The following is a 27,535-nucleotide window of genomic DNA, read 5'->3' on the forward strand; positions in this document are numbered from 1 at the left end:
CCGCCAGGGGGCGCCCTCTTGCGCCGGCCCCACTGTCAATCCCTGCAGGGCTGGGCACCGCTGGGGGAGGCTCAGGGAGGGGCTGCCCCCTTTGAGGGTCCCCAGGGGCCACTGTAGTGACCTTGGAGGATGCTTGGGTAGGCTGGACTGGGACCCACACACGCACTCAGGGCCAGAGGGCTGCCCGCCTGAACAGGGGGGCGGGGTCCATGGCCTCTGACCCCCCTGAGTTTTGAGTGTGGGCTCAGAGGGGACCCGGCAGGTCCTCTGGGTGGGAAGCAGATGGCTCAGTTGTACTCTGGGGCCCCACGCAGCAAGGCACTAGGGAGACATGGGGTGCTTGGGAGCCAGCTGGGACAGGGGACAAAGTCGCAACAGCCTTGGACAGAGGTGGCAGGAGGCCCAGAGGGGGTCCCTTCCCTGGGGGTCGCATGCCCAGAGCCTGCGAAGATGCCGGCGCGGCCCGAGATCCTGCCGAGACTGAGTACGGACGGCCCTGTCAGCCCTGGGGGTGCTGGGGCCTCCCTGACTAACGTGGTCCCCCTAGGAACCCTTGGCCTGTCCTGGCACAGAAGTCGGGGCTGCCAGTCAGGGTGGGCACAGCTGGTGACCCTCCCCAGGGTTTGAAGGCCAACACGTGGCCCGTGGCCAGGACTGTGCATGGGGTGTCCCTCATGGCACGGGGGATCCAGCCCAGGGTCCTGCGCCCCAGCTTGGGTGGGCCGGGGGTGGCACCCTAACACTGGCCTGGCAGAGTTCAGTCCCACAAGCCTGGGAGCCTGGAGGCTGGGCTTCCTCTCCGGGACGAAGGGGCTGCCACCCTGTCAGCGCCCCCCGCAGGAGGGACACAGCCCAGGGCATGGCGTTGGCTGGGGGGGGTCTGTTGGGGAAGGACCCCAGGCCACGGTGGGGAAGTGCATTAGGGCGGGCTCAGGGGGCCTGCTGGGACTGCCCCCAACACCCCGCATGGGACCCCCCGTCCCGGTCCCTTGGGTCACTGTCGGGGTCAGGCCCGGCAGTGTAGGGGGAAGCTGGGTGTCCCAGGCTGGGTCTGTGTGATCATCTGCCCTGGCTCAGCAGAGAAACAGCGGGACCCCCAGGCCTGTGGGCACACCTTGATGTGACCCCGGGGCTGAGGGGCACGGGAGGTGACAGCTAACCCACACCTGCTGCTCCCGGACGGCGGCTGGGTGTGGAGGGCACGACTGTGGGACCCCCCCAAGTACCTGGACCCCCATGTACTGGGATCGCCATGTACCGGGATCCAACTGTATCCCTAGGGGCCCCACTTTTGGGGGTCGCTTGGGGCCAGGCAGGTGCAGGGGCTCCCGGCGAGGCTGGAGGGGACCAGGTGGGGCTCAGGAGCTTCTGGCTCAGAGGCGCAGCGAGGGTCTGAGAAGGGGGCGCAGAGGGGAGGCGGGAGGAGTCAAGGCAGCGGCCCAGCGAGGGAGGGAGCGTGGGGTGTATGAAGGCGTGCAGGCATGAAGGTGTGCGCATGTGAGCTGTGTGTACACATGAACGGCGTGTGCATGTGAGGTGCGTATACACACAAAGGGCGTGTGCATGTGAGCTGCGTGCACGCATGAAAGTGTGCACATGTGAGGTGCGTGCACACATGAAGGGCTGCACATGTGCATGCGTGTGTGAGACAGGGTGGGAATGAGGGACCATCCTGCAAGTCAGGGGGTGCTTTGTGGCTAACGGGGCTGGGGAGGGGAGGCGGGGACAATGCCTTCAGCCCCCTGGGGACACCCCCACACCCGCCTCCCCTGCAGACGGCTGCTCTGGGGTGGCCCCGTGTGTGTGGGCAGCAGCTGTGGTCAGTGTGGGGCTTGTCCGCCTCCCCCGCCCTTTACCCCCGCCTCCCGGCTCCCAGCTCAGGGAGGCCTCAAGGAACCCTCAGGGCAGCACCCAGGGGCTGCTGGGGGGAGGTCCAGGGCTCTCAGCTTGTGCCCTGACTGCAGGCTGAGTGAGCCAGGCGCCCCTCACCACCCAAACCCCAGAGCTCCACCAAGGCCCCCCCAGCACCTAGACCAGCGCCCCCTGCCAGGCAGAGCCAGGACCCCTGCTCTGCGCCTCATTCCCTTGGCCACTTCACCTCCCACAGAGACCCCCACCATCAGGCCGCAAATGGAGCCTCTCGGCGGGGACTGGGGTCCCTCAGGGCACCCGGGGGCCACAGCGGCTCCACTAAAGGGTCAGAGTCATGCCCAAGGCCCCGTCCAGCAGGACACAGCAGGACACAGAGGGACAGAGCAGGACACGGCGGGGCATGGTAGGATGTCGAACAGAGAGGAACACAGGTCATGGGGGGCCACGGGCGAAGCCTCAATGTCCCCAGGAGGCACAGGAGGGGCAGGAGGGTGGCTGTGGCCCCCGGGAGGGGGGACACACAAATCTGAAATCTGGGCCCAGAGGTCCCTGGGTCCCGGAAGGCCCTTTCCTCCCCCACCTGACCTGGGGGCTCCTCGAGGCCCAGAGCGCGGCCACTCACCACGAGCTGCGGCACGGGCAGCGGCCGGCCCTCCTCACTCAGGGACACGTAGGTGAAGAAGGCGCTGGCCGCCCGGTAGCGCTTCTGCGAGTCGTTCACCACGGGGTCAGCGTCCACCAGGACCTCGATCTCCATAGACTTGTTGCTGGTGAAGGTCATGCGGCCCGAGATGGTGATGACGCAGCCTGTGTGGGGGGCAGGGTCAGCGGGGCCCAGCCAGCCTTCCGGCTCCAGCACCCCCTGCTCCCAGGATGAGGAGGGGAGCTCAGTGGGGTGCTGAGGGTTTGCGTCCCTGCAGGGGGCATGTCCTGCATCCCCCCCACGGCCCCTGAGTGCCTCCAACCACTGCAACCGGGTTACACCCCTACAGCCTGGCTTGCCTGGGGCCGACTCTCAACGTCCCCCCAGCTTGGGACCCTCCCCATCTGGGCCATGACCTCAGCCCTGCAGAGGGGGACGTGGGCGTCTCATCCTCATGCCAGTCCTTGAGCCGTCCCCTGCTCCCGTGACCGGGTCCCACACCCCCAGGAAAGCCCCAGAGGTCAAGTACGGCCGGACTTGCTCCCAGGGTCCGGTGGAGACAGGCTAAGGCTGTGTGGGGACATGAGTCCAGGGTGTAGCGCAGGGGGCCAGCACCACAGGGCACACTTGGCCGCTTCGGGGGTGGGGTGGGAGAGGCCACGCGGTCAGTCGCGGGTAGAGGGACAGGCCCAGGGGACAGCTGGCAGGGCGTCCTGCGGGCCTCCAGGGGCCCGGGGCGGCAAGATTGGGGAGCAGCCCTGCCCAGCAGCCGACGTCCGGTTAGAGGCCCAGAGACGGGGGCAGCAGGCACCGACCAGTCATGCCCCGGCAGAGTGGGGGTTCCTGTGGGGTCCCCAGCCCGTGGCTGGGATAGGCTTTCTCAAGCAAACGCTCCCACGCCCATTGTGGGTGCCCAGACCACCCTGAGCACGCATGTGGGAATGTGGCCCTTCCGTGTCTGGGCAGACATGTGCGTTTTGGGCTGTGTGGGGCGTCACCCGTGTGACCTGAGGCCTCGAGTGATTGTCACCGGGCCCACGTGGTTCCCAGGACCTCGGGGTCGGGGCCGCTTCCCGGCCCCCAACCCCCTCACCCATCACCCCCACTGCTCGCAGGCACTGTCCACCCTCCCGGAACCCCGGGCCTGCAGATGCCCCCACTGAGGAAAGACCGGAGGGGGACACACAGGGCCCAAGTCCACGTGGAGCACAGGACTCACATGGGCAGGTGCATGGCTTGTGGTAGGGGTACCTGATGGCCCTGCTGGGGGCCAGTCGGGCGGTCTTGGTGCGCAGCCACGTAGCTGGCCCCAAGAAGCTCGGGGTGCGGAGCCTGTTCCGGTGGCAGGACCAGCCCTGGCTCTTCTCCGTGAGGGACCCAGAAGCCCCCAACAAGCTCATGGGGGTCCGCTGGGGTCGCACAGCCCCCGGGGGCCGAGGGACACGTTTAGTGACCAGCTCAGGGACATGAGAGGGCTGGGAGCCAAGTGCCTACCTAGAAAGGCGGGTGTCGGGGTCACTCTCTCCAGCAGCCCTGAGTCGGGGGACATGAGCCAAGGGCCCCAGCAAGGAGGCCCTGAGGCCCAAGCAGCCCCAGATGGGTGCCAGGGAGGGGCCATCTCCGCCTCAGCTGCCATCGGTGGAAGGGTAGGTGAGGGCACAAGAGTTCACCAACCCGGTCACCAGGCCGCGTGGACCAGAGCATGGGCAGTGACATGCTCACAGCCCCTCTGGGTCTGCAGGGGTAAGGGCGGTGCCAGCCCACCAGGGGGCACCGAAACCGGCCACCCCAACATTCTCTCCAGAGGCTCCCGTGTGGGCATGGCCAAGTGGGCTGGGCCACTCTGTCCCCAAAGCCCCCTGTGCCTCCAGGAGATGGGCAGCCCTGTGGGAAGTGGGCAGGAGCCTGGTCACACCCGTCCTGTCCTGACCTGTCCTGTCCTGTCCTGTCCGGGAGACGGGCAGGCGCCTGGCCATGTCCAGTCTCGAGGGCGTGGTGGGAAGGTCAGTGGAGGGGCCAGTAACTGTGGCCAGTATCCACCCAGCAGAGGGACGTGGCAGTGGACATAGGCCACGCTGGCGGCTACGCCGGGGGCTCCATCTGGCCCTGACCCGGCCTGACTGCCGGCCCAGGAAAAGCAGCAGCGGTTTCAAGTCCAAGCCCAGCACGGGGCTTGGGTCCATCCGGGAACCTGCCTGCCCACACCTGCGGGTGCTGCGGGTCCCTGTGTGTGGCCCCAGGGTCCCATTAGGGTACGGCGAAGACCCTGTATGGATGGCACTGCCTGGGCAGACACAGCCACCAATGCCTCTGAGAGGCCCAGTCTGCCCGTAGCCGGGGTCTGGCGGCCTCTGAGGGAGTCACAGCCTGCTGGGGGCCGCAGACAGGTGGGCAGGAGGGCGCTACTGGCTGAGCACTGAGTCCACGGGAGAAGGGGCCCAGGACGGGGCAGCGCAGGTACACAGGGCAACAGGTACAGAGCAGAGGGCACACGGGGTGGGGCACTCACGGGGGGGGGCGGTGTACACAGGGCGGGGGTCACCTCCCAGAATGCACCCTCTAGCCTGGACAGGAGGTTCCTGGGGTTCTGCGGATCCCGCGGGGCCCCTCGCCGACCTGCCTGGTATGCCGGCCCCATGCGATGCCCAGGAAGCTCCTTGAAGCCTCGGGGTCTGCGGTTTCCTGCAGGGGGGTGCACTGGATTTGGGGTGCCAGTGCTGCAGGGCAGGGTCCGAGAGACCGCCGACCGCTGAGCGTGGCGAGGCCCGGAGCCAGGCGGCCACGTGGCTCGGACGTGGAGCCGGCACAGACTTGGGTCGTGACAGTCCTGTCCTGCCCTCTTAGCAGGGGTTGGGTCACCATCCCAGTTCTGCCCGCCTGTGTGCCCAGTGGCTCTGCCTTCGGGGGCTCCGGGCCAAGCATGTGTCCTTGGCAGCAGGGAGGGAGGGAGAGAGGGAGGGAGCCGCAGCTGGCTGGCGGCCGGCACCCAGCCCAGGGCACCCAGCTTTCCCCATGTTGCCCACACACCACGATGCAGGGTCCCAGGGGCCTTGAACGGGCTCACGTGCTGCCCAGGCCTCGCCACAGGGCAACTGGACACCCCCAAAGGCCCCCGGAGCAGGGTGTGGAGGGTCCTGGAGGCAGAGGACAGGAGCCTGAGCTGCAGGGCAGGTGACCCGGATGCCCTCGGAGGCAGGCGGATCCTCGCCTCTGCCTCTTGCTTCTGGGTGCGCTGGGGACAGTGCTGTGGGCTGGAACTGCCCCTGAAGAAGCAGCACCCGGGTGTGGTCACTACACTCTCGCCATCCTCCATATGTGCCCTCTGGGTCCCAGGTGGGAATCCCTATCTCTGCGGCGGGTCAGTTCCCCCGGGTCCGTGCGCAGGGAGCCTGCCCTCATCCACAGCGGGGCACCCTCAGAGGTGAGGTCGGGCCACTCCCGGGGCCAAGACAGGCAATCTCACCCTTCCGGATCTTGTCGTGGAAGTTGATGGCGTCCACCGAGGCCGTCACGATGTTGGTCTTGCAATGGCGTGCAGCCACGATGCCGGCCACCTCGTCCATGAGCTTCATGGTGACCCCTGCAGCGGGAAACCGGGGTCAGGGGCGGGGCAGGGGCTGGCACCAGAGTTGGGGACGTGCAGGAGGGGTCGGGCTGACGGAGCCGAGGATAGAGCCGGGGACAGGCACGTGCGAGGTGAGTGCCTGGCCCGAGCCCCCTCCCCCCTGCCCCTCCTGATGGCTGCGGGTGGATAAGGACCTTCTCCCGAGGCTGACAGGCAGCCCACACACAGCCGCCCAATCTCCTCTGCTCCCCGTCTCCTCTGGCACCTATTCCGCCTCCTCTGACCAGCAGCAGAGACCAACGTGCTCGGGGGCCCGGGAAAGGCCGTCAGTGAACAGGGCCCAAAACTGGGAGCGGGGCCAGTTGGGGACAAGCAGCTTCCAGGTATCAGGGCACAAGAGACAGCAGCAGGACACCTGCCTCAGTGAGTCCAGCCTGGGCTCCATCCCCGAGGCCCTCTGGTCCCCGAGCAGAGCCAGGAGTAACCCCCAAGTACCGCCAGGGTGGCCCAAAAACAAAAACCAAACCCCAGCAAAAGGCCCAGTGTGACAGTGCAGCAGGGAGGGCGTTTGCCTTGCACGAAGGCGACCCGGGTTCAATCTCTGACATCACACAGGGGGGTCCCTGAGCACCGCCAGGAGGGATCCCTGAGTGCAGGGCCAGGACTAAGCCCTGGGTCAGTCCCTGAGCACCACTGGGGCGGCCCCACGCCAGCAGAAACCCGCCTGCCCACGTGGCAGCCGTGGCTCCGTGGCCGTCCCTGCAGACCGGAGCCGGCCTGCTGAGTATCCGGCAGGAAGCGGAAGGCATCAGGCACTAAGCTGGCTGCGACTCCTCCCTTCCCCTGCCCCCCCACCCCAGGGCCACCCGCCCCCTGGGTCACGCTTCCGTGGAGCCTGGTGTGTCAGGGCGGCTGTGACGTGCCCCCGTTCCTGTATTTACCGGCAGCTGCCGCGTGTGGGGGCGGCCGCTATATCAGGAAACCATAGTAAGCCCGTCTCCTCTGAGCCGCCCCCAACCCTCTGCCAGCCAGGGGCGGGGTGGGGGGGGTTTGCCCTCCAGACTGCCGGCTCCCACGCCGGCCCCAGGCGTGAAGGGCCCTGTGCCTCCCCCCGGGGCAGGAGGAACTGCAGATCGAGGGACGGTCTGGGGAAACTCAGGCTCTGCGTATTTGGGATTTCGGGTTTCTACCATCAGATGCTAAGGGTGGGTGCCGGGTGCTGCCGGGGAGCTGTGAGGTGACCCCCAAGGCCAGCTGCCAGGCCCAAGCGCCTCCCTTTTGTCCCCCCCCCACCCCTCAGCTTAAAGTGGGGTTCCTGGGGGGTTTGGCACCGCCAGCCCGGCCGCAGTGACCCCACGGCCAGACACTCGTGGCAGCTGGCTGAGCTCTGAACCCGCAGACCCCCGGCCCCACTCTGCCCCGTAAGAGCCCCTGTGAGTGCCGAGGGGGGCAGAGGGAGCCAGGGGACGTGGCCCCATAGGCAACAGCCAATGCTGAGCCGACGAACACCAAAACCCGAGCCCCGGGAGACCGGGAGAGGGCCCTTCGGCCAAGGGGGAGCCGGCACCCCCCTGCTGCCTTCCCTTCAAGAAAGGGGGGGGACCTGGGCTCAGGGCTGCCTGTGACCCCCACCACGCCCAGAATCGTGCCAGGTACTGTGGGCGCCACCCTGCCCGGAGGAGGTGGCCAGCGCCCGGTAAAGGGGGATGCAGGGATGCCCACCCATGGCACCTGTACCTTGGGGTGTCCCCAGAGCCCACCCCTACCCACCCCTCCCGTCCCCTGCCTGTCCCTGCCCCCCCGCTCTGGGAAGAGCCTCAGTGTGGCGGGAGGAGGCGAGGCCCCGGCATGCCCGCTGCGCCCACTCGCTCTCTCTCCCGACTGTGTGGCGGAGAAACCAGGTCACTGCACGGAGCCAGCTGCCGGCGGGCAGCTTCGGGGACAGCAGCTCCTCCCACAGGTGCCACCAGCGCCCCCAGCCTGTGCCAGCCCCCAGCCCCCAGCCCAGCTGCCGCGCTGTGTCCCCCAGGGCGTCACAGGGAGGCCACGTGTCGGGGCAGCTGTCCACACCCTGTCACTTTCCCGGTGTCTCTGGGGTCTGCGCCCACCCAGAGGGTGTCCTGGTCAGTAGGGGACGGGGGGTTACCTGAGTGAGCCTTGTAGAGGGGAACTGGGGACCCCTGGACAGAGCAGGGAAGGGGCCCAGGGTGATGGGGAGGGGAGGGGCTCTCCTGGGGGGCGGGCGGGCTTTACACCCAGACTGCGGCTCCCTCCTGGGGGCGGGTCCTGACGCTCCTTTTTCTGGTGCCGACACTGGGGTGTTTATTTTTAACTTTTCCTTTTAAGTATCTCGGCTCCAAGCTGCCCGCGTTTTCTCTGAGAATAGCTTGAGGCTGGTCTGTGGGGGGTCAGTGCTGTCCCCGAGGGCCCCCGGAAAGAGCAGTGCCCGGCTTTCCCGTTTTCGGGCAGGACAGGGCCAAGTGATGCCAGTGACGCTCTGGGAAACGGTCACTAAATGCGTCCTGGGGCAGCCCCAGCCGTACCCCACAGGTGCCGGGGAGCCGGGCCAGCCAGGGCAGCTGTCTTGCACATGCTGTGGCCGGGTCCCGATGTGGACCCCAGCGGGGCCTGGCACCATGTCTGAGCACAGAGCCAGGCCAGTCCCGAGCCGCCGGGCGTGGTCCCTCCGTTCTGGCCCAGTGCTGGTGGCTATGCATGAGGGGCCCAACAGACAGAAGGAACCGCACAGTCTCTGCCCCTGACCTAGACGGTCACGGTCACGGTCCTCCCGTTGTTCATCGATTTGCTCGAGCGGGCCCAGTAACATCTCCATGGGAGACTTTGTTGTTACTGTGTCTGGCATATCGAATACTCTCGGTAGCATGCTGGGCTCTCCGAGAGGGGCGGAGGAATTGAACTCGGGTCGGCCATGTTGGCTGCGTGCAAGGCAAACGCCCTACCGCTGTGCTATCACTCCAGTCCCTGACCTAGACACCCACCCCCAATTCACTGTCTTTTTTTTTTCTCTCTTTTTATCTTGCGGCCACACCTGGCGATGCTCAGGGCTGCCTCCTGGATCCTATGGGGTGCCAGGCCCCTGCTCCCCAGAGTCAGGGAGCAGAGCCAAGGGGTGTGGCGCGCTGGGCCATCGGAGATCCCCCCCCCCTTCCCACCAGCACCGCCAGGAGTGACCCCTGAGCAGGACAGCGGCCGCCGGGTGCCCAGGTCTAAGGCCTCCCTCCGGGGCTCTGAGGGATGAGACCCGGGAGGTGGCCAGGACCGACGTCCAGCCCCAGGGCACGGTCGCCAACGCCCACCCACTGCTTCTTCCTTACGCCCAGGGAGGTATGTGCCACCAGTGGCTCGCACCCGGATGCCAAATGAGACTGTGCCCACAGGAACGGTCACAGTAGCCCAAATCCCACACTGCCCTTGAGTTCCACACAGTCCGCCGAGGCTGACCGCTACAAAGGAAGCTGAGAGCTGCAGGAAACGGGCCCCAATGCCAGCCCCACCTGGCCCTCGCTCCCGAGTCTCCGAAAGGGCCACGCCTGATGTGGCTCGTCCCCAGGACGGGCACAGGCCGCGAGCCCCAACCTCCAGGCCACAGGACCCCCAGAGGCACAGCCCTGCGGCGCCCCCCCCCCCCAGTGTCCCCAGAGGTGCCCCGTGGGGACAGGCCCCCGAGCAGGACACTCCTCCCTCTGTCATCACGTGGGGACGGACAGGCCCCCCCTTACCTCCGTGAACAAAGCCGTGCAGCGTGCAGTCCGAGGGGCCCACCAGGTGGATCAGGCTGGACTGGCTATAGCTGACCGTGTTGGGCTCTGGAATGGCAGGACAGTGAGTTGGGGTGCGGCCACTAGGACTTCTCCAGAGGGCCCGGCTGCGGCACACCAGGGTCCCCGGGGGCTGCAGCGCCCCCCACTGGACTCTCGCATCTCTACCCCGCAGCGTCTAACTCCCTTTCTCCTCCCTGCAAAGCTGCAGGGGGGCCGGACACAGACCCACACACGCCAGGCAGGCACCCCCCCCCCCACCCCGCTCCCATCTCAGGGAACCCTCGACGGACCAACATGGAGCAAGTGGGACTGGAAACTGGACAGGCCACTCCTCAGACAGGCTTGCAGAGTGTGTGTGTGTGTGTGCGCGTGCGCGCGTGTGCAGAGACTGTGTGTATGTGTGCAGAGACTACATGTGTGTATGCAAACTGTGTGTATGTATGTGCAGAGACTATGTGTGTGTGTGTGTGTGTGTGCAGAAAATGGGGATGTGTGTGACTCTGTGTGCAAGACTGCAGAGACTGGGTGTGTGTGCACATGTGTGCAGAGACTGGGTGTGTATGTGCAAAGTCTATGTGTGTGCATATGTGTGTGTAGACTCCCTGCACAGAGAATGGGGATGTGTGTGTGACTCTGTGTGCAAGACTATAAAGAGACTGGTGTGTGTGTGTATGCACAGACTGTGTGCATGTGTGCAGAGACTGTGTGTGCAGAGACTGTGTGTGTATGTGTGCGTGCGTGCCACGGACACGCAGGGAAGTGTCCAAAGACCCTGCACTGTCGCGCCAACAGAGAGGAGGAGACAGGGCGCCACGCAGCCCTGGCAGGAAGGGGCTCGGGGCGCTTTGCGTGAGGCTGACCGGGCTTTGCCCCCCCCCCCACCACATGGTCCTGAGCACTACCAGGAGTGACCCCAACACTTGAAAAAAATGAATCAATTAAAAAAAAAAATAAACAATTTCTCTATTTCCTGAGGACAGCCAGTGGCCAGGCTGTGGTCCAGGGTTGCTACGCAACAGGGAGGGTGGGCTGGTTTCCATGGTCGCTGCAGGCTCAGGGGACTGGCAGGCATGAGGGCACAAGGGCTAAGAAGGTGGCTGGCCTTGGGCCCGGCCAGCTGTACAGGGCAGGGAGGGATGCCAGGCCTTGCCCACACTGCCCTTTCCTGCGCATTGTGGCTCCTACTAAGAGTGCCACACGCGCCACGCCCAGCCACGGGCCACGGCACGGGTCACGGCGCCAAGGCACAGGCCACGGTGCCATGGTACAGGCCACAGGGCCACTGCACAGCCCCAGAGGCCATGGGAGAGGGAGGCGTGCCCGGGGGGTCACCGGGCGCGCCGCTGCACAGAAGACACTTGCAGATTCCAAGCAGCCCTGCGCCTCCTTCCGGAATCTAAAGGGCGGCCGAGTCCGGCACGGCCGGCGTGTGGGGAAGCAGCCGAGACTCAGCACTTCTCCCTTCCTCCCCCAGGAGTGGGTGCACCGGGGAACATCACAGCCCCGGGCGACACACCTGGGGTGCAACGGGGTCTCCCCGGGACAGGCTGACGTGGGCCGGGAGGTGGGGCTGGGCCCGTCTCCGGAGCCGCCCTGCGCTGCAAAGCTCTCCCCTCTCCGAGCCCCCCGATGCCTGAGCACCGGGGCGGCCTGGCTGCCCCCGACCCGGCACCCCCAGAGGCCAACGGGAAACGGCCACGGCCGGGCAGCTCTTCCCTGACAGGGACCGGGGGGGGCCTGGACCCCCTAGCCTGAAAGCCGGGGTGCCCTCCTTGCCCTCCCCCCACGAGGCTGCCCAGACACACAGACCTTCCACGGGCTGGGCCACAGGAAGCCCCCCCCAGGCCCTGGGGTCTGGGTGCACAGGAGGGGGGGGTCCAAACCAATGGGGGTCCCCAGTCTGAACACTGAGGCCTCCAGCCCCCCGGGACATTCTGCAGGCCTCTGTGTCCCTGCCCACCGGGGCCTGGGTCACTGTCCCCCCAGCCCCAGCCGTCAGGCCCGGACCCCACTCCGGGCTGGCAATGTCCCGTCCCCTCCCCCCGGCACCCACCGGGGTTCGGCACGGGCTGTGCGATGTCCCCGTCCCGCCACTTGGTCTCCATGCGCTCCAGCTTCTGGGCCTCGTACCGCTTGCGACCCTCCTCCTCCTGCTCCTGCCGCGAGTACTAGGGTGCAGGGGGTGGGGGGGTGCGTCAGGCTGGGCCGGCCCCTTCCTGAGCCCACCCCCAGGGGGCCCAGGCTCCCCTCCCACCCCAGGCCCCAGGTTCTCCTCCCAGGGAGCCCAGCCTGATCTCTGCGAGGGCCCAGAGGGTACCCCAAGGGGGGAAAAGGAGCATGAGTGTGGGGGATCCCCGGGATGGGGTGACGGTCAGTAGGGAATGGACAGGGCGGGGTGCCCGCAGCAGCCGTCAGGGCCGGGAGGAAGCTGCACCCCTTGTACGTTGCCCACTCTCCGATCAGACAAGTGGCCCGTGGTCTCCAGGCAGTGTCCCTGGCCGGGGTGCCCGGGGGCAGTGGACACCCAGCCCCTCTGCTGTCCCAGTGCTGAGGGTGGGAGCTCGGCTCAGCCTGGCCAAGGCTCCGCTCAGCGCCCCCTGGGACCCCTCGGGGCCATTCCAGGCAGGCACACAGCAGTGTGGGACATCAGTGCCTGGTGCTTCCCCCTGGGGCCACTTGTCCATCCGTGTCCCGGCCACGGGACTATATAGCTCAGCGGCAGCGCCTCCGGGAGAGAGCGGGGGACTCGGAGGGCCGAGGGGCGGGGTGAGCACGTGGGGTGTGCAGTGGCCAGGAAGAGGCCTGTGTCCACTCAGGTCATCGCTCACGGGCAGGGGCGGGGCTCCTCACCACGACGGGCGGCACCTCCAGGACCTTGTCCACGTTCCTCAGGGACAGGGGCACGTACCACAGGGTGGCCTTGTTGGTCAGCTTCTTGGTCCCTGTGGGGGGAGGGAGGCAGCTGAGGGGTCTCCTAGCATCCGGGTTTGCCTTTCCTGGGGCAGTTTGGGGGACCACAGGTACCAGGGTCTCGCGAGCAGAGCAAGAGCCTCTCCCCGGCCTCAGCCTGGGGCACAGACCCCAGCACGGGGCCCCCAGCCTGCCAGGCTGCTGCGGCCACAGGAATGTTCTGGAAGCCCGAGCCGGGTAGGGCTGCTGGGTGTCGCAGGTGGCGGGAGCCGCTCCCACTCTCACGCCCAGTTATGAAGAGCCAGGGGAGGGCGGGGCGAGAGCAGGGCGGGACAGGCAGACGGGAGGAGAAGGCAGACGGACAGACAGACGGATGGATGGCCCCTGTGCGTGGGCTCCTACCCGTGAGGATGTTCTCGGACATGACGTGCACCTGGACCTCCACGGAGTGCCGGGACGTGTAGGTGATCTCGGCGCTCACGTGCGCCACCTCCCCGATGCACATGGGCGACAGGAAGTCCGTGCGCTCCACGCGCGCCAGGGCTGCCACGCAGCGCTCCTGAGGAGCAGGGTGCAGGGGTGAGAGGCGGCGGGCAGCAGCAGCTGCAGCCCTCTGCCTGGGCCACACTGCCCACGGCCCTCACTGCCCTCGGCCCCCACTGACCCAGAGCCCCACTGCCCACAGCTCTCACTGACCAGGCCCCCTACTGCCCACAGACCCCCACTGCCCAGGGCCCCTGGAAGATCCAGCTCACAGACTTGCCCCCACTTGTCCATCAAGGACTTCGCCCACGTGCTGACCAGCTGAGAAGTAGCTCGGGCCGTCCACCCTGCCCGGGACTGTCTTCAGAAGAGGCCCGGGGCTCAAGCCCGCGGGAGGGTCTGTGTGGCACTGTGCCACTCTCCTGGCTCCCCGCCCAGGGCACAGGACCATGGTCAGCTGTGTCCCCTCCCACCACGGGGCTGCCCACAGGCGCACAGGGCACTGGCGCCCCCTCCACACACACACAAGAGGCGCCAAGTGTGCAGACGTGTGCACAGCCTGTGTGCGCATTCACGTTATTTCTCACACAGGTGCACACACTGTACATGTGCCTGTTCACATGGACATAGGTGCACACGAACACGCAGATGAACACACCTCATACACACCCAGACACGGCTTCTGTGTGAGAGGGAAGCAAGTGGCTGTGCAGTCCCTGAAGACATCGGCGTGACTCTAGCGCCACCCACTGGCAGAACATGGGAAGGACCAGGAGGGAGGCATGCCCCCGGAATTTCCTGGCCCCCCCCCCCCCCCCCCCCCGTGGCTCCCTCCCACCGGTTCCGTGGGTCTCTCACCCCCACCATCCCGCCCTGCAGGGACCCGAGCCCTTTGGCTAGGGCTCGGTTAATGCCCCCACCCTGGCACTGGCACTAGCAGGGCTGGGGCTTGGTGAGGGGAGCGTAGTGTGTGGGGCTCAGATGGGGGGGGGCAGGCGGCAGCTCTGAGGGGGGCGCCACCCATGGGGGGAGCAGGGCGGTGGGACCAGGGCTGGTGGGTGAGGATCGGGCAGGGGGCGTCTGAGGAGCCACAGCTGGACCCCTGGCTTTAGGGCGCCGCTGGGTGGGAGCCCCCAGACTGGGAAGCACCCAGTCAGCTCTCCAGCCTTCGCTGCCAGGGAAGCACATGGTGCGTGAGGGTCCCCGTGGGGGTCTGAGCCCCAGCCCGAGGGCAGCCTGGGAGGCGGGGCGCAGGAAAGAAGGTATGGGCCCCAGACCACCCTGGACACACAGACACACACAGACGGACGGACAGGACACAGCACCTCCCAGGATTCACGGGAGCTGCGTGTGCATGGAGAGGAAAAGGGTTGAGCCCCCGCACAGGACTTGCAGAAGGATGTGAGGGGGCACGGGCTCCTGGGCAGCCCCTGCAGGACCCTCACCCTCAGGGCGCCCTCCCGCCCCAATGCAGCTGGGGCCCTTCCAGGCAGCCCCAGGCTCTGCCTCGCTCCCCCCATGGCCAGCAGGGGGCGCCATGGGCTGTCTTTGGGCCCTCACACCCTCCAGGCCTCCCCAGCCATCCACGCCTGCTCATGGACACACAGACACACACACACAGACACACACACACACACACACACATGCACGCACGCTGCATACATACTCGCTGCACATACACATACATGACACACATGGTGTGCACACACACACACACACACACACTGCACGCCCACAGCCCAGACTCTCCGCCCCCAGCTCTGAGAGGGGGAGATCCAAAAGGCCAACACGAACGACCCTCTGGGTCTCTACTGACCAGGCGGCAGCTGTGGGAAGACGACCAAACCCAGTACCCACCTGCCCCCCTTATCTGTTAGGACCCCCACTCACCCCGTCGTCCTGCTAGAGCCCCCCCACTCACCCCATTCTGCGGGCTGTTGCAGTGGCGGGTGCTGATGATGGCGCCCGCCTCCTCGATCATCTTCAGGATGGTGCCCCCGTGCACGTTGCCCGCCACGTTGGCGTCGTCAGGCCGCATGATCCTGCGGGGGTGGGGTGGGGGAGAGGGGGCTGATGTCTCGGAGAGGGCCCCCTCCCTCCAAACCTCATCCATCCCAGAACCTTCCTGGACTCTTCTCAGGATGGGCTGGGGCGGGGGGGTGGGGGGGTGGGGGGGTTTTGACTTGCTGGGCGGGGGAGGAGCTGATGGGGGATGGCTCGGTTTCCGGGGGGGGGGGGCGCGACGTGACGCTGGGACCCCACGAAGGCCTTGTGTGTGGCAGGAAGGGGGGCCCGGCGCTGGGGGCCCAGCCCCACTACTGGACTCTAGAAATGCGTCCTGGTGTCAAGACCCCCGCCAGGCCCGACCTCCGCCACCGGGGTCTGCGAACAACGTGCTGGGGAAGCTGCGGGCACCCCCGGGCAGGTGGGGCCTCCCCCTGCTGGGGGTTAGGACAGCCCCCACCCGAAGGAGCATGGGGGGGCGTCCCAAGGCCCAGCGGCCAGCCCCACCCCATCCACCAGGGCCCCAAGGCCCGACACGCTCGATCCACAGGAGGTGTGAGCGAAGATTCAGGGGCAACAACCACGCTGGTGGACTTGAGGCCCCGATGGAAGCGTGTGAGCCAGCCCTCTGGGCGCCCCGGGCCCGCGGACAAACCTGCTCCCGTGCCAAGTATTTCCAAGTCTGGGGCCAAGCGCAGTACAGCGGGGAGGGCGCCCGCCACACAGGCAGCCAAAAAGCAGCCACCCCAGGCCTGACCCCGGCATCCCAGGTGGCCCCAAGCCCACCGGGAGTGACTGCTGAGTGCTGAGCCAGGAGGAACCCCCGAGCACCGCCGAGTGTGATCCAAGATTCAGAAAAAAAAAAAAGTATTTCCAATTTAGTTTTGGCGCTTATACCCCGTGGAGGTGGGGGCTGACTGGCATCTGAAGCCATTCAACAGTGCAACGCTGAGGGCGCCAGCTCTGCGTGCAGCTGACTCGGTTTACCCACGGCACCCCACAGGTTCTCATGTCCTGCCGGGAGTGACCCCTGAGCACAGAGTGAGGGGTCAGTCAGCCTCGAGCACCACCAGATGTGGCCCCCAAGCGAAGGAAAACTAGGAACAGATAACGGAACAGCAGCAACCAGCCTTGTTGCTCTGTCCTCTGGGGAGCACTGGTCTGGGAGCGGGGCTGGCGGGGCCAAGGGGATCAGAAGCTGGGATCAGAAGCAGAGTCTGGGGCCACCTGCCGTGCGGGGGTCCCCAGGAAGCCCACCCTCTGCACACTGCCTGTCCCAGGACCCAGACCATTGCAACCACGCGTGTTCGCTGTCACATATGTGCACCCCCACCCGCCAGCCTCTGCCCGTGACCCCGACGGCAGCATGGGCTGTGCAGCCTGGGGAGACCTGAGGGGTCCGTGGGGGGTCCCCGTAACTGAAGAAAGCAGGAAAGGGGGACTGAGGACGCACCAAGCCCAGTCTGACAGACAAGAGCAAGACACGCACCAGGGCCTCGGGAACAGAGCCCAGAGTGACACTGACCCAGTGACACTGACCCAGTGACACCTGACCCAGTGTGACACCACAACCAGTGACACACCTGCTGCCACCAACCCTGTGCCACACTCAGTGTGAGCGAGCCGACTGACACACCCAGGAGACGCGACGCCCAGTGTGGGACCCACGAGGCCGCCGGCGGGAGACCAGCCCAGGATGGGCCAGAGCTGGGGTTCCCCCCCCACGACATGACACGGCGCCACCTGTCCCGGGGGGGTCCTGGGGCTGCTTTGGGGAAGGCCTCGCCCGCCCCCCACTCCCCGGGGCCTGGCCTCGGTCCCCCACACCTACCCCAGAGCTCAGTTCGTTGTCCCCATCCCTGGACGCTGAGTGGGAACCAGATGGTGACACGCCTGACAAGGGCCAATCAGGGCCACACCCAGAAAGTGCCCACCTGGACTCAGGAAAGCTCCAGCAGGAAGTGGCTCCCGGGCTGGCCAGAGGGGGTGGGTGGGGAGGGGTGAGGGAGGGGCTGGGTGGGGAGGGGAAGGAGGAAGGGGTGGGGTGTCCCAAGGAGGGGGAACAGAAACCTGCCCAGGACAGGGTGGGGGTGTGAAGGGAGGGGCCTGGCACCCCCCCCCCCCCCCCCGCTCCAGCCCCAGCCAGCCCACAGCCTCGGGTTCGAATCCCGCCCTGCACTGGAAGCCTGGGCAGGCACACAAGAATCTAGAACACTCCAGCCTCTCTGGCTCCGAGCTGCTGAAAGGGGCATCGATCACAGGCAGGATGACAGAGGGGCTTGGCCTCAACTGCCCCCAGGAACAGCCCGGGGGGCCTCGCGTGTTCTGAGCCGCTGGACACTGCACAGACAGGGACAGTCGCTCACCCAGGGCCAGCACTGGGCTGGGGGCACAGCCGGCCCCCGGCAGAGGCAGGAGGGGGGACGCAGAGTCCTGGGCTGGTGCCCGGCGGTCGGCGGGGGCACAGGCCACTGAAAGGTGGCGGGGTCCCAGGCCCGGAGAGGCAGGACAGGGGGTTGGCTCCTGCCCCCACTGTTCACCTGAGACCACCCCCTGCCCCCGAAGGGTCCTGAGCCCCCTTGCAGGTGCCCCCCCCTCCCGCCTTCAGAGCAGCATGGGGGGGTGGAAACAATGTCAACAAAAGGCTGGAGGGGGCCCGAGGAGGGAGGGGGAGGGCCCGGGCGTGGGGCGCTGGGCAGGACCAACCTGGCGGGGTCACCCCAGGACAAACCAACGCAGGCAGCAGGCGGCCTCAGGACCAGGCTCTGCCGAGCCCCTGGACCTGCTCGGGGACGCCCCAGACCCGTGTCCACGGCCGCACCCACACTGGCAGGCGGGGGGTGGGGTGGGGGGTGGGCTGCGGCTGCACCCCTGCAGCCCTGTGGGGCGGGACGAGCCCTCACCCCCATGGGCCTCCAGGGGCACCGCTGGCCTGGGCTGGACGCCACACGCACCCCTGACACGGCCTGTGAGGACCAGCGCGGAAACGGCTAACGCTAGGGAGTGCCCGAAGGACAGAAGAACAGACAGCAGACAGACAGACAGACAGACAGCCGAACAGGGCTGCCGTCCCTCTTCCGGGAGGGGCTACACCGCTGGCGCTTGCTCTGCCCAGCCTGGCTCGTGGAACAGTCCTCCAGGCTCCCGGGGCCACAGAGACACTTTCTGGGACGGCGGGTGATGGCACCCACCCCCCCCCAGGACCCCACCCTTGTCTGGGGGCCCCACCCCCCGCCAGCCCCGGGAACGCTTTCTCTGTCTGGCTGAGATCCTGGCGCCCCCACCCCAGGAAAGGAAGGGGCAGGGGAGGGTGGGGAGCAGCCCACCAGGGGTGGGGGGTGGGGGCGGGCGGCCGAGCCGGGTGGGCAGCTGGACCAGGTCAAAGGGCAGCAGGGCAGAAGCATCCTGGCCGCCCGCCACGGCCGCACCCCACCTCACGCGGGACCGCGAGCGGGGTACCTGCTCAGCTGCCAGGCCATGCCAGGGGGTCCTCGGGAGGGAGGCGAGTGCGCCGTTGACTCCAGCCACGCCGGGTCTGAGGGAGCATCCCACTTCCGGGGCTGCCCCCCCTCACCAGGAAGGGGACCGCCAGCTGCCCGTTGCCAGGGAAACCTCGTCATAAATAATGACAGTGGAAGGCTCTGGGAGCTGAAAGATAACGATCGCGGGGAGAGCGCAGCTCCCCGGCTGGAGAGGGGTCAGGTGCCCCCGCCCCCGGCAGGCAGCGCGCCAGCGGCCCAGCAATGGCCCCGCCCAGAGGACAGGAGGACAAACATCTGGTGCTGCGTATGTCCTCAGTCCTCACTGACCACACCCGGACCCCAGGGGCCGCCGTGCTGGGGACCTGCAGCCTCCAGGTGGAGAACGGGCAGGAAGGGGGGTCCAGCACGGCCCCTTCCTTCCTGCCCCGGGGCCCGGGACGGGCGGACAGAAGGCAGCGGGCACATGCGGTGGGGGAGCCCCTTATCTGCACCCACACTTCCGCCGCCCGTCGCCGCCGCCGTTTGGCCGCAGGCCTCCCTGCACTGCAGTCCCACCAGCAGCCGGCAGACGCCACCTTCCCGCCACAGCAGAGAACATTCCAGAACGAGCAGCGCACCATCTGCCAGCTCAGGACCGCGCGGGGACACCGGCAGGGGAGCCGCGTCCTGGTCACCCCCACGGATCCCGCAGAGCCCTGCTGGACGAGGCCCCAGGACTGCCACGGCCCGCCAGGCCTGGGGAGCACAAGAACAGGGTCGGGGGGCTGCACCCCGAGGCCAGTGGACATGTCCACCTCCTACCTGGGGGAGCCTCTGCGGCCGCGGCCCCCCACCCTGGGGCCAGCGTGGCGCAGACGCAGCGTTGTGGTCCCCTGAGCTCCCTCCTGGACGGTGGGCAGCAGGGACTCCCCCGCACCCCCCTCCCGCCTCCACGGGGTCACTCCTGGGGACACTGCCGGCTCCCATGGGGTTTTCCAGCTCATCAAAACATCTTTGTTCTCTGGAGGCAGCTCCAGGGTGGGAGGTGCCCAGGCCCCCCACCCAGTCCCACACCAGGGCTGGGGGTGACGGGCAGACAGTGTCCCCAGACCGCTGACGCCCCTGGGCCTGGCCCTGCATCTCCCTCCTATGACGGCACTGCTGGGGGCCCACGTGCCCTGGCGCAGGGCACCTCTGGGTGCGCCCGGCCACCACAGGGAAGGGCACTGCTGAGCCGGCCGCCCTGACAGGCACCCAGGAGCCAGTTCCGGCCACCCCGGCCATTTTTTTCCTCTTTTCTGAGGTGGGTCAGGACAGTTCCAGCAGTGCTCAGGGCTGCTCATGGCTCAGTGCTCCAGAGTATGTCTTGCCAAGTGTTGGAGATGGAATCGAAGGATCCCTGTGGGAAGCCTGGCTACCCCCAGGCATGTCTGCGGCATGAGCCCTGGTGCAGGGTCCTGGGGTGCGGGTGCCCGTGTCTGCGCAGGACCATACCGGGGAGGCCCCGGGTGGGCCAAGAGACACCGGTGACCCAAACACCCCCCGCCAGCCCTGCCGCTCAGCGGAGCAGTGCTCGGGCCTGGGGTGTCCCCATCTCCACACCAGAGGAGCGCCTGCTCCCTGCCTGCCCAGGTGCCCCTGGTGGTCAGAGCCACCGCCCAGGAGGGGGCAGAGGGACAGCAGAGCGGGGAGGGCGCTTGCCTTGCACGTGGCCAACCCAGGTTTGATCCCTGACATCGTAGGGTCCCCTGAGCACTGCTGGGTGTGGCCCCAAAATCAGCACTGTGGGACCAGCACTGTCCTCCCGTCGTTCCATCGATTTGCTCGAGCGGGCCCAGTAACGTCTCCATCGTGAGACTTGTTGTTACTGTGTTTGGCAGATCGAATATGTCAGGGGGAGCTTGCCAGGCTTTGCCGTGTGGGCGAGATACTCTCGGCAGCTTGCCGGGCTCTCCGAGAGGGGCGGAGAAATCGAACTCTGGTCAGCTGCGTGGGCCATGTACAAGGCAAATGCCCTACCCACTGTGCAATCGCTCCAGGCCCCCAAACCCTCTGAGCACCGCTGCAAACACTCCCCCACACCTGACAGAAAAACAGCAAAGTCCTGAGGGCAGGCCTAGGGCGCCTGCTAACAGGCTTCCTGAGCCAAAGGGCAGCGGCCGGGCACTTGCTTTGCATGCAGCTGACCCGGGTTCGATCCCTGGCACCACACGGGGTCCCCCCCAAGCACCTTCAGGAGCGACCCCTGAGCACTGCCAGGTGTGGCCCCCTCAAAAAAAAAAATATCCCAGGTGGAAGCTGAGTCCCAACAGAGGCCGCAACAAGGCTCTGGACCCCACTAAAGGTACGGGGCGGGGGCGGGACACAACAGCAATGAACTTGGGGCCCCGCAGGGTCAGGCCACCCCGCCCCACCCGACACCAACGGCCTCTGCTAGGTCAGGTCACACCACGTGGGGTGCAGCCCGAGGACAGCGTCCCCCACTTTCCTCCTGGTGCCCGGCTGTCCCGGGTGGGGGCTCCCACAGACTCAGGAGCAAGATGAGGCAGACCACCGCGACTGTCTGCCTGGGGCCCGCCCACCCCGCCGAGGGTCTTGGGGACCTCGTTCCACGCCACGACAGGCTCCATTGCTGGTCACCAGCGACCGATTCAGCCGAGCCGCAGCTCCTGCCTCCTGGGAATTCTCCACCCTCTGTCCCTGAGGTAGTCCCAGGCCAGCCCCTTCCTCAGGCGGGGGTGCCCCGAAGCCATCTGACCTCGCACCCAGATTTGGGCGGTGACTTTTATAGCCCTCCATGCCTAGGATGCCCTCTGTGGGAGCTGGCTGTGCGCCAGGGGTGGGCACAAAGCCTGAGTGCGAGTCTTGGCAGGAGGCCACAACACAGCCGCACCCGGGATCTCGGGGCCTCACCCGCCCAGCCCTGCCCTGCCCAGCCCGCCCGGCACGACACACCCCTGGCTGGTGCTCTGTCTATGGGTTCCGGACACGCATGCTGGAACCCAGGAAGCCCAGGGCTGCCCTGGCCACAAGGCCAGCACCAACCAGGCCCCTTCCGGCCCAGGAGCCTCAAGGGTCAGCAGCGCAGGACAGGTGGGCAGCGGCACCCCCGGGGCTCCCATGCTCACAGGGGGTCTGCGATGGACCTCACGTGGCCTCGACAATCCCCAAAGGACCCAGAAGGCTGGCACGGGGAGCCTCCTGCCCCTCCCCCACGCTGGCCCCTGACAGCCGCTCTGCCCAAAACACACGAGGGAGAGAAACTGAGTCATGGAGGTGCTTCAGTCCCCCCAGTCCACGAACAACCCCTGGGCCTCAGAAATCCCCACAGCAGCTCGGGAGCAAGACCCCCTGCAGGAGTGGACAGGCAACAGAGTGCCTGGACCGGACAGCCATGACACCTGCAGCATTTGGGATCCAAGTGGTGTGGGACCAGGCAGGGGGCTGGCCACGCCCTTGTGAGCCCAGGAATGTCCAGACTAGGCAGGTGTGTTGGGTGGAGGGTGTATGTGACGAACGAGACTTGGACATCAAAGGCAGCCCCCTGGCAGGGAGCCCTTCCAGGAGGACATGGGTAGGCGGCCTGCAATGCAACCGGCAGAGGGGACCCCACACTGGCCGCGAGTGTGGAGAGCAGGAGGGGTCTGTCCTGCAGCTGCCTCGGTTTGGGTCTCCTGAGCCCCACCGGGAGTGACCCCTGAGCACAGAGCCAGCAGGAAGTGTGCCTCGCTGGGTGTGGCCCAGACCCTATTACTGTCACGGGAGAGAATCCCAGGAGGGGGCAGGGGTCTGGGCACCCCCCAGATCCAGCATCACCCCAGCCAGGGGCCCACCTGCCACCCGAACTCTAAGGCTCTGAGGCCCTGCCAGGAAACGCAGCCCCCCCGGGGGGGGGCAGCCCCTCATGAGGCAGCACGGACGCATGCGCGTAGACGCCACCCCTGTCACAACAGACGCTCAGGATTCAGAGCCAGGAGTCGGCGCGGAAGACCCAGGTTCGAGTCCTGCCCGGCACCGCCAGGCCAAGTCCCACCCCCCCAAGCAGGGCCAGAAACGGCCCCTGGCCCGAGTCCCACCAGCTGTGGCTTAAAACAACCAAAAGACAAAATGAAACAACTTTGGAGCTTCAAGAAACAACAGCAGAGGCGAGAAAGTCAGTACGGGAGCCAGAGGGACAGGAAGGCCGGCCCGGTCGATCTTCTGAGCACTGCCTGGAGTGACTCCTGGGCGCAGAGCCGGACGCAAGCCCTGAGCACCGTCCACGTGGTTGGAAAACCAGAAGAGAGACACAAGAACACGAGCGTGGGGCTAAGACGCCCGCCCGGCAACCCCTGGCCCCTGCCCCATGGAACCCAGGTGACGCACTCAGGAAAACGGCCACGGACGAGGGGCGTCCACCCGCCTGCCCTCTACACAGGGACCCCCACTCGAGGTCTCTGGTGCCACGCTGCTCCCCCGAAGAGCAAAGCTGAAGTCACCGGCACCCCCCCTGAGTGAGCAGCGGGCCCACAGGGGACCGGGCAGGCCTACCCAGGGCTGAGGAGCCAAGAGGCCTGGAGTGGCCCAGGGGTGCTCTGGGGGTGAGCACAAGGGGTCGGGGTGCAGGGTGGGGGGCTCTCAGAGAACCCTCTCCAAGCAGACGGGGTTCAGGGCCCTTGTAAGGCCCCGGATGAAAAACCCCTCATTCAACAGGGGCTCCCTGGTAGCCAGGGCGGGATGCTGGGCAGATGGGAGATCGCAGGAGCGGAGGGGGGGTGGGGTCTCCAGCAGGCACTGCGACGATCACTCAACACCCACGCATGGCCCCCGGCAGTGATGAAGGAAGAGACCAGGGCAGTGGACACAGGAACCCGCCCAGCATATGCCCACAGGGCGGGAGAACAGTGGTCAGGGGGTGGGAGTGGGGGTGCGTCCTGGCCATGGGGCCTGGGGAGTTCTGGAGTCAGACAGGGCCCCGGGGGAGGGTCCCGAGGCCTGAACCCCAGACCCATCCTCAATGGCCTTCGGGGAAGGCCTACAGCTCTGGGCGCCTCTGTCTCCTGACCTTTCAGCCTGGCTGACCGGAGCGAGTACCAGGCGCCCACGGCATTCCCTGCCCCCTCCCACAGGCCTCCGGGACAAAGCTGCTTTGGCTTCTCGTCTCCGCCAGAGATTCTTCCCCGCAGGTCTCCAAGAGCCTGGGAAAGCTGGGCAGAGGCATCAGGGCTACCTGGAGCCTCTGGACACCCCCTCAGGGACACCTCCTGTTGGGGGGGGGGGGGACTACGGAAGCAGAGGGACAAGGACAATGGCAGGAGGGCAGGAGTCCACACACAGAGGGGCTCCCCCCAGGGCCCACCCACCCCAAACTACAAAGAGCAGGAAACTGCAGGCGGCCAGGAGGCCTCAGAGCCCAGCCATGCCCTCCCCGGAGTGAACCGGTGGCGGCGGGGTCAGAGCCGCTTGGGGGTCTGCGTGGGGCTCGAGCTGCCACCCGCGTTTCTGCTCAGCGGGAAAATGTGGGACCACCATGCACTGAGCACAGGTCAGGAAGGGGGGCCCCCGGCCTGGGCTGCCCCCCCCCATCTGCGCTCCTGGCCTGGCTTCTCCCCCCCCACTCCGCATTCCTTGTTTCTGGGCAGCACCCAGGTCTCGTGTCCCCCTCTGAGGACCAGGGATGGCGCCCAGACCTCCCGCTGGCAGCTGCCGGCCCCCCTTCCTCCTTCCAGCAAACCTCTGTCGGGGTAGGGAGGGCGGAGGGAGGCGCTGGCCGGGCCGCGGCCCACCTGGGTTTGATCCCAGCATCCCGAGGGCACCCTGAGAGCACGTAGGGGAGTCGGCCCTGAGCACGGCCAGGCGTGAGCCCCCAACTAAACAGCAGAAGGTGGATTTGCAGGGGCAGGGGGCTGATGGCCCACCTAAGGGACGAGTCTCTCTCCTAAGGGCTCCCGTGGGGACAGGGGCAGGGGCAGAGAGCGGCCAAGGCCCCCAGGCAGGGTCACTCACAGCCGAGCCCTCACCCACAGAACAGAGGCCCAAGTGGGGTGCTGGTGGGGTGCTGGTGGGGTGCTGGTGGACACTCCCCTTGCAGACGCCAGCAATGACCTTTGCAGGGGCTGCGGGGGCTCCCCCTTCATTAGCATACAAAGGCCACCTCAGCACCCTCGGCAGCAGGCAGGGGAAGGCAGGGGAAGGCCGAGGACACCTTCCCCCTCAGGAAACATCCAAGGTGAGGGGCACTGAGTCACGAGTCAGCAAGAGAGAGAGAGAGACGGAAGGAAGGAGTACAGGAGAGCAGACCCTGGGCCAGCTCATGGGTCCTGGCACCCAGGGTGGTCCCCAGTGTCCAACAGAAGGAAGCCCTGAGCACTGCTGCATGAGACCCGGGGAAGCCACGCAGACCCGCGCACGGGGTGGGCAGCCTCCAGGCCAGGGGACTGCGGACTGCTCTGGAAAGGCAGCAGAGAGCACGGTGCCCACAGCGGCCCTGGCTGGACACAGCCCAGCAAGCAGCGTTCAGCGGGGGCTCGAAACGTGGGCAGGGGCAGGAGGCCACAGGGGGACGCCACGGGTCAAGCTCTGGGAAGCCATGAGCTGAGAGAACCATCGCAGGTGGATGGGAATGGTGCTGCATGGCACGGAGGGGCCGGGAGGGGCTCAGCACGAGAGCACTGTCTGGCAGGAGTGAGGGAGCACTGTCTGGCAGGGGTGAGGTGAGCACTGTCTGGTGGAGTGAGGGAGCACTGTCTGGCATGGGTGAGAGACTGGCAGGAGTGAGGTGAGCACCATCTGGCAGGGGTGAGAGAGCACTATCTGGCAGGGGTGAGGCGAGCACTGTCTGGTGGGGTGAGGGAGCACTATCTGGTGGGGTGAGGGAGCACTGCCTGGCAGGGGTGAGGTAAGCACTGTCTGGCAGGGGTGAGGTGAGCACTGTCTGGCACGCAAGGCCCCGGTTTCAATCCCAGACACCGCCGCCACAGTGCACTACCGCACAGCCCAAGGGACACAGTTCAGTACCAGTGGCCGGAAGGGGAGCCCCTGCCCCTCAGGAGTCCACTGGGCGGGTCAGAATCGAGCTCAGTGGCCCCTCCCCCCAGCCCCCATCTCCTGGGACTCCTGCGGGGGTGCAGGGGGGAGGAGGCCCCGCCCGGTACCACCCCGACCTGTCCTACCTGGACGTCACGCAGGGTGGCGATGGCACCTCACCGCTGACGCCCCTGGCCTGGACGCTGGCCCAGCCCGGAGCCTCGAGCCGCTTGGGCATCGGGGGCCCCCCGCCGCGGGGGGTGGCGGGCCGGGCAAGCGCGGCCAGGCGCAGGGCACGGGCGGTGGCCAGCAGCCGCATGGCGAGGCGTGAGCGGGCGGGCCGGCTGTGAGTGCGGCCCCGGCGGCTGCGGAATGAATGAGCCACTGGGCCCGGGCCCGGCCCGCCCCTCCGGCCCCTCCCGGCAGCCTCAGGAGGCTCGACTTCCGAGCCGGGGGCCGGCCCCTTCCCCCCGCGCCGCGGCGGAGCAGGGCCTGCCGGGGAGGCCAGGATGGTGAGTCAGAGGCAGGCGGGAGAGCCCGTGCAGGCCTGCCGCCCAGGGCGCAGGGTCGCAGGCACGGCCACTCCACTCGGGCCGCCGGCCACCCGCCAACTGGCACAGAGGTCCCGGGATGGGACGGGACGGGACGGGACGGAGGACAAAGTCCCGCCCCGCGGCGGGCACACACATTCCTGGGCCCTGTCCCGGTAAGAGGAAGAAGATCAGCGCTGGGCTGGGGACTCTACACCCCATTTGAGCTCCCTGCTTTTGGGGGTGCGCCGTCCCCGGCGCCGATCCGGCCAGGAGCAACCCCTGGGCCCTGCCTGGGCAGCATCCGCCTCTGTTTATTCTCTGTTGTGGCAGTTTAAAGGAACATCAAAGGCTTCCAGGCCAGAGTCACAGAACAGCCCTGACCAACCGTCTGCTCCTGGCCTGCTCCCCAGAGCACAAAACAGCCCAGGCCTGCCGCACGGCATCCCGGGAACCTGCCCGCCGTTCCCGGGGAGGCACAGAGCCCCAGGAGCTGTGCCCGGCGGGCATGCAGGCCCTCTGACCACAGTGACATTCACATTCCTTACCGGGCACAAAGGAGTCCCCAGTGCCTGGGCTGACGGCAGGGCTCATTGGAGATGAGACCCTGAGAGCCGGAACAACAGCACGGCAGGGAGGGCCCCGGCCTGGCAGGAGAGGACCGGGCTCCATGCCCTGAGCACTGCAGGAGCGATGCCCGCCCGGGAGGCAGGGTGGGTGGGGGGGGAACTAGAGCAGCAGGCCGTAGCCACATGCCCTCAAAAGAGATAAATCTGGGGCTGGAGCAATAGCACTGCGGGTAGGGCACCTGCCTTGCATGCAGCCAACCGGGGTTCGATTCCCAGCATCCCACATGGTCCTCTGAGCACCGCCAGGAAGAATTCCTGAGTGCAGAGCCGGGAGGAAGGGCTGAGCATCGCTGGGCGTGACCCAAAAGGCAAAGATAAATCTGAATTTGCATTTGTTGTTGGTGTGTGGGTCACACCCAGTGTTGTTCAGGGCTCAGGGACGATCCTGGCGAGGCTTGAGGCTTGAGGGGTGGTGCCAACCACACTGGGGCCAGCGCCCACCCACTGTACAATCACTCCGCCCCCTCTTAAAAAAAAAAATCCAAACAAGAGAGAGGCAAGCCGAGACCGGAACAGCTCATGGGGCTGGAGGTGCTGCCCAGTCCTGGGGGCACAGAGGACTCGGCACAAGGGAACAGGCATCTGTCAGAGGTCAGGGACCGTATTATTAAAACCCTGCTTTTTAGGGGCCGGAGCACAGCCGGCAGGGCA

General features: G+C 67.0%; 2 protein-coding genes across 2 annotated transcripts in view; one reads left to right on the top strand and one right to left on the bottom strand.

The window, feature by feature from the left end:
- The window catches only part of ZBTB48 (zinc finger and BTB domain containing 48), a 299,924-nt gene that overhangs the window by 126,903 nt on the left and 145,486 nt on the right, over positions 1–27,535 (top strand). The window lies entirely within an intron of this gene.
- The window catches only part of ACOT7 (acyl-CoA thioesterase 7), a 37,520-nt gene that overhangs the window by 3,790 nt on the left and 6,195 nt on the right, over positions 1–27,535 (bottom strand). Inside the window, 7 exon segments of the mRNA XM_056124964.1 lie at positions 2,495–2,679; positions 5,979–6,095; positions 9,821–9,907; positions 11,916–12,030; positions 12,713–12,804; positions 13,175–13,331; positions 15,177–15,297. Of these exon segments, the coding sequence (XP_055980939.1) occupies positions 2,495–2,679; positions 5,979–6,095; positions 9,821–9,907; positions 11,916–12,030; positions 12,713–12,804; positions 13,175–13,331; positions 15,177–15,297 (874 nt within the window).

Source organism: Sorex fumeus, unplaced genomic scaffold (genome assembly GCF_029834395.1).
Source record: "Sorex fumeus unplaced genomic scaffold, SorFum_2.1 ptg000054l, whole genome shotgun sequence".
NCBI lineage: Eukaryota > Metazoa > Chordata > Mammalia > Eulipotyphla > Soricidae > Sorex > Sorex fumeus.